The 12,137-nt window shown below is 39.5% G+C and overlaps 1 protein-coding gene across 1 annotated transcript in view; it reads right to left on the minus strand.

Annotated features, from left to right (window-relative positions):
* Positions 1-687: 687 nt before the first annotated feature.
* The window catches only part of slc9a8 (solute carrier family 9 member 8), a 19,461-nt gene continuing 8,011 nt past the window's right edge, over positions 688-12,137 (minus strand). Inside the window, exons 5-16 of the mRNA XM_030423748.1 lie at positions 10,690-10,773; positions 9,816-9,917; positions 9,564-9,598; positions 9,019-9,162; positions 6,980-7,121; positions 6,737-6,842; positions 6,530-6,646; positions 6,354-6,436; positions 6,135-6,246; positions 5,005-5,225; positions 4,128-4,274; positions 688-1,891 (exon numbers count right to left, since the gene is read on the minus strand). Coding sequence (XP_030279608.1) covers positions 1,778-1,891; positions 4,128-4,274; positions 5,005-5,225; positions 6,135-6,246; positions 6,354-6,436; positions 6,530-6,646; positions 6,737-6,842; positions 6,980-7,121; positions 9,019-9,162; positions 9,564-9,598; positions 9,816-9,917; positions 10,690-10,773 — 1,407 coding nt within the window. The 3' untranslated portion in view covers positions 688-1,777. The remainder of the gene's footprint in view (positions 1,892-4,127; positions 4,275-5,004; positions 5,226-6,134; positions 6,247-6,353; positions 6,437-6,529; positions 6,647-6,736; positions 6,843-6,979; positions 7,122-9,018; positions 9,163-9,563; positions 9,599-9,815; positions 9,918-10,689; positions 10,774-12,137) is intronic.

The raw sequence follows: 12,137 nt of genomic DNA on the forward strand, positions 1-12,137 counted from the left end.
AGGTTAATGGTTACAATGAAACTATCTAAACTATCTTGTGTAATTACTGTGTAGATGTTGCGACTAATTGAATTTTCCTGTTGTATGATGTTCAGATTACAAAATGTTTTTTCCATCCAAAGCGGTGAAGCATGCATCTCCGTCTTCTCACCTTACACCGACACGCCCTCTCCTGAGATACAGATGCCACTTCCAGCATTACTTAAGCCTACACCTCTGACTTGGGCACTGGCATAATTTCCTCCTTCTATTTAACACTGTCACTACCTCACCAATGTGCTTAATGAGGTCCCATGAGATGTTTCAGGGGTGTGGCGTCCCTCAGGGACGTGAGAGCTTTCCTGTAGGTTACAGGATATCTTCCCCAGCGTGATGACACATTAACCTTTTTATATATTCCAACCACGCTGACGGCTGCTCTGGCACCCCGTCTCAGTCTGACTCATAATATCGCACTTTATAATCTATAGACTAATTATCACAAGCTGCTTGTAATGGATAGTGTTGTGCAATGGTGTAATGACATTATCTGACTATTTCTATTGGCATGGGGATGAGTAGATGACTAAATTTTCATTTTTGAGTGAACTTTTCCTTTAAAGTGAAATCAGATACGACGTGGAAATGTACAATTTAAATATTTTATTATAGATTTTTTTTTATATAATTCTGCAGTGCTCATAGAGCTCATATAAAAGCCTTTATTCCACAAACAGCACATAGACATTTGACAGATAAATAATAATTTCAAAAAAACCCATAAACATTCACAAGACCCAGTTCCCGCACATTCATTGGTGCCCGTCTTCATTAGAAATCCAACGTGAAAATCACTAAAGCAACATTTTAAGTTCATACACAATCCCGTGGCAAGATAATTAAAATTAACACACAATTTAATTTGGGGAAACCAAATATGAACCATACTTGGAAATGTAAACCATTTTCTAATTTTCTGGAGCATTTTTCTCCTGTAACCTAAATTATTAGTTTTCCCTCTACTCCCTCTCCCTCTTTTTAGCCTTGCCGCTGGCGGTTATAGTGGTAACTCATGTGTCCCTCCTGGTGTTTTTAATCTTCATTACATATGTATGAATATATGTGCTAACCGGAACCTTAATGCATACTCAGGTGGGGACCTGGAGGTAATTAAATATAGTTCAACAGGAAGCTTCTTTTCAAAGCAGCCACCTGTGACTCATTACAAATTCCACTTTAATTGTTGAGCCTTTAGTGGCATTATGGTGCATCCTTCCCCTGACATAAAGTAAAAGTTCCCAGCAGAGCTTAAAGCAGCTGGTGCAACACAGAAATGAATACAAAGTCAAGAGAAAAGGGAAAAGGTGCACTAGTATTGCTTGACATTTAAGAATTTCCTCTCAGGCTCCCTGCCATCTTTCCTTTCAGACGAAACCCTTTATAAAAGAAACACCTGGGAGGAGATAAACCGGACTAACAACGTTTCTTTAGCAAGTAACAACATGGCATTCATATAAGGAACATCATCTTCACAGGCTGTTATTCTGCTGTATCAGTGTTACAGTTTTCCACTACAAGTGGTTTTGACACATTCCAGCCCACCCTGTGAACTAAATATGCACTGTGGGCCCTGACTGAGGCTCTTCTGTCACATAAAGTTGGAGGCAGGTGAACAAACGAAACGCGCATGTGACTAACACTGAAAAGAGTGCTTGTCTTCACACACATACACACCCTCATCCCAGGACACACAATGCCCTTTCATTGTTTTCATGTGAACTGTAAGTGTTTGTTCAGTTTACAGAAGTTCTGCTTCATCCTCCTCATCCTCAGAGCCGGAGGGCCCCTGCCGAACTTCTTCGTACCACTTGTTGGTCAGGGTCTTCATCTGGATCCGGCCATGTAACAGGTCCTGCCAGGCACAGACAAAAACACATCAGCACATGTGCAAGAACAAATTAACACAATTCAGGGCAAGTGAAGACACAATACATTTTTCCTGTCTTTTGTAGGTTAATATTTAACTAAGTTCACAGTAGTTTCCACTTAACATTACCCATTTTACACATAAAACTGGATATTAATTTCCCTACAGAAACGCTTCAGTTTAGTTTACTTACGAAGACTGCAAAAGTACTTGACATGTGTTACCACTAAAGACTCACAGCGGGCGATAGCCACACTGTGATTAGCTGCTCCCTTTGTGCCTTGGCCACACCACACAACTTTCTGTTTTGCACTAGGAAGTCTTGTAGTTACTGTAGTATTTTTCACGCTATATGACTGATCCGCAACAGGGTCACACATTACAAGACCACACACGTAAGCAGCCCAAGTTGTTTGTGTACTGATTCACAGTGACAAAACGAGGTAGAAAAACAAAATTATACTGGTGAGAGAACCCTTAGCAAAAAGTAGTTTATTCAAGTGTACAAGAAGTATACTTATTTTATACTAAAACTGAGGCAGTATACTTGAAGTGTACTTTTATATACTACATTTTATATACTCAGGAAAAGTATAGTGAAGTATAATTGGCTTATACTGAAAAGTATAAAGAATAGTCTAAGACTAAGTACATTAATACTTAGACTTATACTTTAATATTAAAGCTTATACTTGTACTTTAGTATACTGTGGACTGTGGCGCAAAGACTCTTGGGTATTCTGCTGTTGTTTGTGTAATTATGGTTTGTGAATGTGTTTGTGAATAAGATGATGTGTAAGATGGTTGCGGGTTAATTCACATCCTTGTTCTGTGGTTAAATTGTGTTGAATTAACAAAGATGATAAAAATGTTGGCACCGTGAGTGAAGGGGTGTTTTCCAGGAGAGACTTCCCGTCTGTTAAACTGTGGGTATGTATGGTAATAAATGGTGGATCTCTTGCTAGAGCTTGTCACATTGCAAGTGGTTATACTTACAATATCTTGATGGAAGTACAGGGAAAGGTTGAGTCATTGAGTTGTGCTTACATTTAATTTAGCAGAATAAAAATGTTTTTCACTACACACATTTACCTTTAGGTATTACCCCTGTTATAAACTTACATGTTAATAAACTAAAATGTGGACTAGAAGTATATACTTAGTACACTAGTAGTATATAGATGAGTGTACTTGTTGTATACTTGAAAGTGTACTTCTGTAAACTTAAAATGTCCTTATAAAGTATACTTAAAGTATACTTTTATAAACTTAAAATGTTACAATTTAGTTCGAAGAAGTATTAAATTAGTATACTTTCTAGTATGCTACAAGTACATGGTCCATAGTATACTTGCTATACTTATACTTATACTCAAGCATACTTAATAAAATGAACTTCAAGTATACTACTTTTTGCTAAGGGAAGGGATTAAGATGTGCAGGCTGAATGCTGTCGGTTCAGAGAGGCAATTCGAATTACGGCAGAGGAGAGGAGGAGAAAGGAGAAATCTGCTAGTAATTCAGCAGGTCTCTGCAGCACATTGGCAAGCTGTTGGCGACCTCCAGGATCATCTCTTAGAGCAGTTCAACCTGGCAATCGTCGTTCACGGGAGCACCTGCCTCTTGATCTGGAGCTTTGTGTAGGCGATCTCAAAAAACGTCTGCGAGCAGGCGATCCTTTAGCAGGAACTTAGCTTTAGCTTTGTCTTCTGCAGCTCTCAGTTCTTTTTGTAACCTCTACCTGGAGCTGGGTTTCACTTATGTGTTTCTATTTGAAATTTTTACATACATAATGGAGCTATATTTTGTTTATTCACTCTGATGCGAACCAAACTTTTCCAGCTGTTGCTGATGCACATTAAATCTTTCCACTGTTGAACCAGCAGGATGGTTTTATTATGAAAAGCGGTTTGATCAACAACATATAGTCATTCTGTGCTATTCAGTCAGCGGATCAGTTTTCAATAATATAGAGAGGAATCATGCAAACACGAACAGCCACAGTGATCAGAAAAAGGGCTGCAGATGATAGACTACTTCTCTAGTTATTCACCAGCACACCTCCAACACGTCATCAGGTTAATAACTTAATCTGAGCTTGCGGCCGCTCACCATATGGCCCTGACTGACAATCGCACTCTTCCTGAAATTGGTCGTTAAAGTGTGGTTGGTGTATCTTGAGACAGTAGAGGATTAGTGTCTTTTGCATTCTCTCTCTTACCTCTTGGGTGAGCCTGCGAGTGAAGAAAGGGTTAAGGTATTTTGCATCAAGCCACATAAAGCCCTTCAGATCTTGTCTCTGGTAGATGTGAGCCTCGTATTCCTCCTCTGTCAGTTCTGATAGGTGCTCTGACTCGATGGTATTACCCTTGGGAGAAAAGAGGAGGAAAGAGAGGGGGAGTCAGATGAATAGACAGAAAACAGAATGAAAGAAGGAGGGGGGCAACAAATGAAGCAGAGGTGAACAAGATGGGGGAGGTGGAGTAGAGATCATACGCAGAAGGACCAGAGATGAGGGAGAAAAGTGCAGAGGGACCAAAGAGAGGGAATTACATCAAAGAGGGCTTGAGAGCTGTAAGGAGAAATTGTAGAGAGTTGATAGATCTGGTTTTCTGGCACCCCAGGGTGCAACACTAAGCTCTGGAAGACATCAAACATGCAAACACTGTACACACAAGTCATGCAAATACACCACACGCCGCAAGTGACCTCAATGGTAGCATGTACTTCAAAAGAATGACCCACTATCTGGAGTTGAAGCTAACGGAGTGAACTGAAATATTAATGACAGTAGCTTGAATCCTGGTGCATCTGGGAAATTGTGTTAATACCAGTTGTTATGGTTTGTTTGTGCTAGTCCAAGTTGTGTTGTTTCCCAGTGTGTATCTCTGTGATAAGAGTGATTTACTCCCTGCTGATTCAGTGTCCTACACAAACCACAATCCACCCTCTGATTTTTTTTTGCCTCTGAGGAGAACAGAAAGAGTCTGATGGCAGATGAGAGAACAGCTCAGCTACTATCAACGCAGACAACAAACTGTCTCTTTCTGTGTGCCTGTGTGCATGCTGTGCACATGCTGAAGTGTTTCATCCATTACCATTTTCTCTGTCTTGCTGAGGTTGACGTCTTTCTTGTTCTTACGTCGTGACTGACTTTCCTCAATGTCCATGATGCGGATGAGGGGCATGGTCCCGCCCCCCATGAGAAGGATGGTAAAGAGTACGATGATGATGGTGGTGGTGCCGATTAGCTGCCGCTTCTCAATGGGCTCCAGGCCCAGATGGAGACTCAATGCGTAGGGGATGGCACCTCGCAAACCTACCAGACAGAAAAAGAAACAGGAACAGTTACATATACTCGCAGAGTTCCTACACATACCTTGTCATATTCAAGCATTTTCAAGATACACTTTTACACTTTAGGACAGTATTTTGGTATTAAAAACTCACATTTCTAATTAAAGTAAGTATCCTGTACAATTATGAGGCAGGGCCAGTCTGCTGATAACTTTCAGTCTCTCTGCTCTGGTGAGCAATATTAGGGAAGTCGGCTAAAGTACTTTTAAACCAGATGGAGGTAGAAAGCTAACTGTTCAGTCTGATAGTGATTTATAATAAACGGAATGCAGTTTGAATTTAAAGCAGTTTCTGTTCAACCCTGTTTGTTCTGTCAATGTCAATACATTGTGATACTTTTTTACTACTACCATTTTATATCTGTGCACAAGAATTATATATTATATAATGACTACGTTAAATTAATCAATATATTTGATATAAGTAGAGCTGCAAATAATGTAATTTTCATTGTTGATTAGTCTGATGTCAATTATCATTGAGGCTATGAAATGTCAGAAAATAGTGAAAAGGTCTCATCTCACTTCCCAGAGGTAAAGTGTGATTCAAGTACGTTTTTTATCCGACCTAAGCAAATCCCAAATTCAGTCAGTTTACTATCACGTGATATTAAAATCGAGCAGTTTTTGATACCTTGTTTTTGAGAAGCTGGAAAATGTGTGACAATGGGGCCTGAAAGGTGTCAAAAAAATTCTGTCCATCAACTTCAGCAATTAATCAAATACCTGTTTCAGCTCACATCGTTCCTACTTTCATTTGCACCCATAGACACCCACACTATGCTCAGGCAATCAAAGATTGATAACAAAAAGAGCAGACAGCCTGTCGTACTCGTTCCACAATAGACATGATGTTCACTGTATCAACTCACCGCTAAACCACATGATGAACATCATTTTGGGTGTGATCTTGTGGTCTCTGAAGAAGTTCAGAAGGATTGTCAGAGGGAAGATGTTTACGGCTCGGCCAAGAAGAACCAGGACCTATGGACAGAACAGCAGCTGTCACAATGAAATTTATAGGAATGAACAGAGAAACAAATAATTTGATAAAATCAACATCTATTTTGCAATAACACACACGCACTTACTATGCACCAGATGACAAAGGATAGTTCAAATTTATGAGGAAAGCTGAAGATGGAGAGACCAAGGAAGGCAAACACACATGTCTCTGGAGAGAAAAATCGAAAAATAGTGTTAAAGATAAAGGACTTTACATGATTTTAAAATCAATTCAACAGGGGATTTGAGGGAATTCACTGACCACACATGAAGGCTACTGTACGCAGTGTCTGCTGCATGAGTATCTGTGTGACAGGTGACAAGTTGTGATGGGTGTAGTGAGACATCACGATTCCAGCAAACAGGATGGACATGATTCCTGTTGGTGCAAAGAAAGCATGGCTTAAAAAATAAAAAAAGCCCTAAAAAGGTCCAAAACATAAATGTGCCTGTGTGTGTGTGCACCCACCGGACAGTTTGAGGCCTTCAGCCAGGCCATAGGGAAGGTACGCAAAGATTATCATCATACCAAACTCCAGCGAAGGAGTCTTTCTCAGATCAAAGTGTTTCAGAAACTAATAAGTGAGTTAGGGAATTTAAATATGATGAAAGACTCTCACACACACACACACACACACACCCACGCACGCACACACGCACACCCACGCACACAGGAGATCAAGTTTCTCTCACACATAATGAGTCTGGATACAAGAGCCGAGATGAGTCCAGTGAGGGTTCCAAGGGCAGCAGAGCCGAAAAACATTTTTAGGAAGTAGCCCAGTGCCTGCACAAAAGTCTCCCAGCCGGTTACCATGGAGTTGTCTGAGCGGGAAAAGAAGCCCTCTGCTGTGCTGAAAGACAAAAGAAAAACATGGCAAATGAGGCCACATTAGTACTGTTACACTGTGTTGTAATACCTCGATCTTACCCCAGAGGGCAGAGAAACTCCACTGCCATATCCTACAAACTCACAAAAGTGTGTGTATGTGTGTGTTGGTGTGCTGATTAGAGTCTATGCAGGTTTGTAATGCCTCCATCACAATCCTGTTTACTAAACACAGTTCAGCTGTATTGTTTAACCCCAACAACTTGACATAATATAATTTAAAGGGATTTATTGTGGAATTATGCCACACACAGACTATATTTGGATATTATTGGAGCCACAAGTTGTTTTTTTTAGGTCATATGTACATTTAAGTTTAATCCTAAATAGCAGCATGGTTTTGAAACACACCTAGAACCATCAGTAGCAACTATTAACTATACAATTGCCTTTCCTACAACATCTGTGATACATTTCTTAGCAAATAAAGGTGTCCGAAGTGAGTTTATACATTCTCCCACCTTATTTATTGTTCCAACTTTAACTTAGTTGGGTGAAAATGTTTCATCATCACATTTATATCCCAAAGAAAATGTGTTTGGATAATGTGTAGTTATTGATTGAGTAGGAACACAGACAATCATTTTTCTTTTGTAATTTAAATCCTTTCTACAATAACAGTTACCCAGACAAAGAGCCAGACAACACAGTATAATTAATAATCTGATTGTAATGCTTATTAACAATCTCCCAAGCAGAGGCATTAGCTGCGTGGCTGTTATAAACGACTGGGCCAAACTGTAAAGTAGCTTTCTAAGAAAGCCAGTCTGTAAGGTGCTAACAACAAGAAAACTGCCAGGGTTGTTCAGCCTATTTATTATTCATGCGTTCATTTACTCTACGGGGGCATGCAGACACTTGAGATCACTTTGCACATTTAGCTGGTTGTGAGTAGGAGAGATAAGGCAGCAATAATGCAAGTACAGAGACAGCAGATAGGGTGACAGTGAGGAGTGCAAACAAGGGAATCCTGCCAAATGTCTGTTTCAGTCAAACTAGTCTGTCAAGATTTCGTCAGGGACTTTGTGAGTGTGGCCACCGGTTTGTTGACACAGGAAAATCTTCATAAACAATTCCTAGGGAGTGATACGCTAAATAAACTCTCTGCTTTGTCTTTAGAAAGTTTCAGAACACATTTATTGAAACTTTTCTGTCCTCACTACCTGAATGCAATGTTTCTACATAGATATTACAAAAACGTTCCAACAACATGTTCAAAATGTTCAACAGATGACCTTTTTTGTTCCAAGCTTTACGGACTTCACATTTAGTAGATTGTGACGAATATGTTCCCACATCCTCTGCAACTAAAACCATGCCTTTGCTGTAAAAACCCATGACAGGGACGATAAAATAGGTCACTGGTTCTTTTCTCCCCCTCGTTTTCTGTAATCTGCAAAAGGTAGGAGGGGGGTTTAAAGGTTGGAGGGTGTACAATGCTGAAATCCTGAGGAGAAGCACATCAGCAGGTGATAAAATAAAAATACAAAATATAAAAAAAACATCACCATATTGTGATGTTTAAGAATATATTTTGCATACAAGTAATTCTGATGGACTGTGTTAGGAAAGTTTTTAAGTACAGAAAGGAAAACTGATTAGATATTTCTATGGGTGTACAGAACAGAGGTAAAAAAGCTTAACGGCACTAACAAATGTAAGAACGTTTCTTTGAGAGTGTTTTTCTGTGTGTGCAACATTTAGACATTAGTGGTTGATGTACATAACTTTAATATTTGCAGACTCTTTGCATATTGTCCTCGGGGTTCCTGTTGGTGAAACACTGTGTAAACATCACGCATTAGCTAGTATAGATGTGCCAATGTGTGCGCTGGAGAATTAACAAGGGAAGAGACTCTTACTTTGTGAGGACGATGGAGACGGCGTCATTGAGGATGCTCTCACCGAAGACCAGCATGTTGAGGACCGGGTCCACGTTGAGGGCGTTGAAGATGGCGATGGTAGCTACAGGGTCCACAGCTGAGATCAGTGAGCCAAAGGCAAAGCTACAGCAAGGGAGGGAAAATTATAGTTAATCATGAGACACTCACAAAGGAAATTCAGAAACAAACACATACACGCAACAATGTCCTTTGTGTTTGTTAAAGTCCAAGGGAGGCAGACAGGAAATCACAGACAAGAAAAGTCATGCATTCCCTGAGGCAGCACGATCCTTGATGATGAAGAGATCATGAGATCATGAATCTTGGAGAATATACAATAAATTGTTGGTTGGCTAGATAATCCATGTGTGTGTAACCGGCTAATAGAGTTTCTGTGGGCTTGGCTCTTTCAAAGCTTAAAGGTACTAAGGAAATACCAACCAATACTACGAAATACCAATATTGTAGGAATCCAGGAATAAGGAATGCAACCAATATGCTAACTATTGGTTACTAACACTCACCTATCAGTCATGGACATTTTATAGATCACATCGGCCTGGAAAAAAAACAAAAAAAAAAACATACCAGATACAGAAAAACATTGTTAAAAGTTTCAACAGGAAGATCTGAGCATGACAACATCCAGAAAGCAGGAATGTTTTTAACAGTGAAGAGATAGTAATGGCTATGTGCAACTTCACACATTCTAAACAATTAAAAACTTTTGTCTAAACAGGCACTAAATTGTTGACGGATAACCCTACGGTCCTCACCTGGCCTAGGAAATAGATACCTCCTCCGACTATGAAGGCAGAGATAGCTGTTCCGATCACAGCGAAGAGCGTAATGGATCCAATGTTCTGGAAGAAGTTACCCTGAACATACATGGACACACAGCTTAAGTATTCGTTAATTTAACGGCACGATATTTGAAGTTACATAACATGTAGCCAGCATTAGTGAAAAGTAGGACACAGTACAGGTACAGAGAATACAGTCATATGTTCACTGTGAGTAATGGGGATGAATGTATTTGAACAAGACCACTGACACATTTTTTTATGTTTATGAGCCACTTGTTACCATAAATAATTTAAACTTCAGTTATGATGACAAATGACAATAGAGTATATAAATGAACACAGAAGCTACAACACATTAATACATAAAAAAAATAATACAGGGAAAAACATGGTAGAGAGCCGAGCTATCCATAGCCAACCTGCAACATTAGCAAACATACAGCCTCCTAAGGTCCTTAATCATTGTTTGTTTTATCTACATATTAAGTGTATTGTGCTCCAACTACAAAAAAAATATATTTAAAAAGGTCAAATGTTTAGGATTTTGGGGCAATATTTTTATTTACTATTCATAATTATGTTTTCATTGATTTAAATCACCTGAAACTACAAACATTATTATTTCCTGTTTCTTTTGATGACGTATCCTGTGTCTATGATTCTTGCTCTGCACATCTAGATAATGTACTTTTTTAAACCACTAGACAAATCATTGGCCATAGAAAAATATATAATTTTATGTTTAATGCAATTGCTGGTTTGTATTAGGAAACATTAGGTTCATTTTTCAACTTGACTGTCTTGAGAAGTGTATATTCAGCCTTATGCACACACTGTGGCATACCTTATGTAAAGAGTATCCAGATTCAAAGATGATGGGCGGCAGCAGCAAAAGGAAGAACATGTTGGGTCGGAACATTTCTTCCTCCTTTTAGGAAAAGATAGAGACAATGTTACTTAGAGCACTTTAAAAAGCAGCAGTGGTCAGTTTACAGAATAAGAATATCCCTGATTATCAGCTTGGCCAACCAGGGCTAATATTCAGCATTCTTTTGAATATCTGTCTCCGTGTTTTTTTTTTGTCCGATTGACTTTGATGCAGCATCCTTTCTCTGTAAGTAGTCACTACTTTGTGGTCTAACACAATGTCCCGCCCACAACCCATTTGATTGGTCATATGTTACAATTAATAGCTAATCAAAACTAAATCATCACCCTGAATGCACAAAGTAACTAGTGAGTAAGTCATTAAATTGATGGAGTGGAGTGGAAATATATAGTAACAGAAAATGGAAAAACTCAAGTAGCTCCAAATTGTACTTAAGGAAATTGTACTGGTTACTCAAAATTTGGACTCCAAGATTTTTTATTTTACGGCAAATGTATTTTGGTTCCAAAAATCAATTACCACTCTCCTTAATTATTAATAATCATTGTGGTAGTGGCCATGAAAAAAAAATCATATAGGTATAGGTTGATCCCTTTTACAGAAAACTGATGGCTTGGAGTTGCATGCTGGCTAATAGTAACAAATTATAGTGGTAAAGGGTTAAGGCCAGTTCCAACTAGCTTGAGTTTAGCATTCAGAAATCTTTTCAGATTACACCCTTAATTGAACAAACTACCTTTTCCAAAGAATTGGTTATTGGACTGTGATGACACACATCCTGTAATAATAATCTTAATGCTAATCATTACCGTCAACAATGACCAAATAAAGCATGTGCTTGTGGTTATCATTATGCAATCCTCAGCAGATCGCCTCCTCAATTCATCTGACCATTTAAAACTCGGTTCAGGGATGGTCAGCTGATTTAACACTTAGTCATGATGAGGGGAAAGGGTGACGAGGGAGGCCATGCACAAGCGCTCTTTTTTGACAAGACAAATTTTGTCACACACACACACGCGCGCGTCAGGTGCTCAGCAGGGGGAATGCCTGCCTGCCGGCCAATTCGTGCAACCAAACACTACTACTGACATCCTCTTTCTTTTGCACATGCCGGGATAAGACACATGACTTCCTCACATTTGCCGTTTTATCTCTGACTCATTCATATTCTCTCTCTCTCTCTCTCTCTCTCTCCTCCTCTCTCTCTCTCTCTCTCTCTCTCTCGTCTCTCTCTCTCTCTCTCTCTCTCTCTCTCTCTCCCTTCTCTCTCTCTCTCTCTCTCTCTCTCTCTCTCTCTCTCTCTCTCTCTCTCTCTCTCTCTCTCCTCTCTCTCTCTCTCCTCTCTCTCTCTCTCTCTCTCCTCTCTCTCTCTCCTCTCCTCTCTTTCCTCCCTCTCTCTC

This window comes from Sparus aurata, chromosome 7 (assembly GCF_900880675.1).
Source record: "Sparus aurata chromosome 7, fSpaAur1.1, whole genome shotgun sequence".
NCBI classification, from domain to species: domain Eukaryota; kingdom Metazoa; phylum Chordata; class Actinopteri; order Spariformes; family Sparidae; genus Sparus; species Sparus aurata.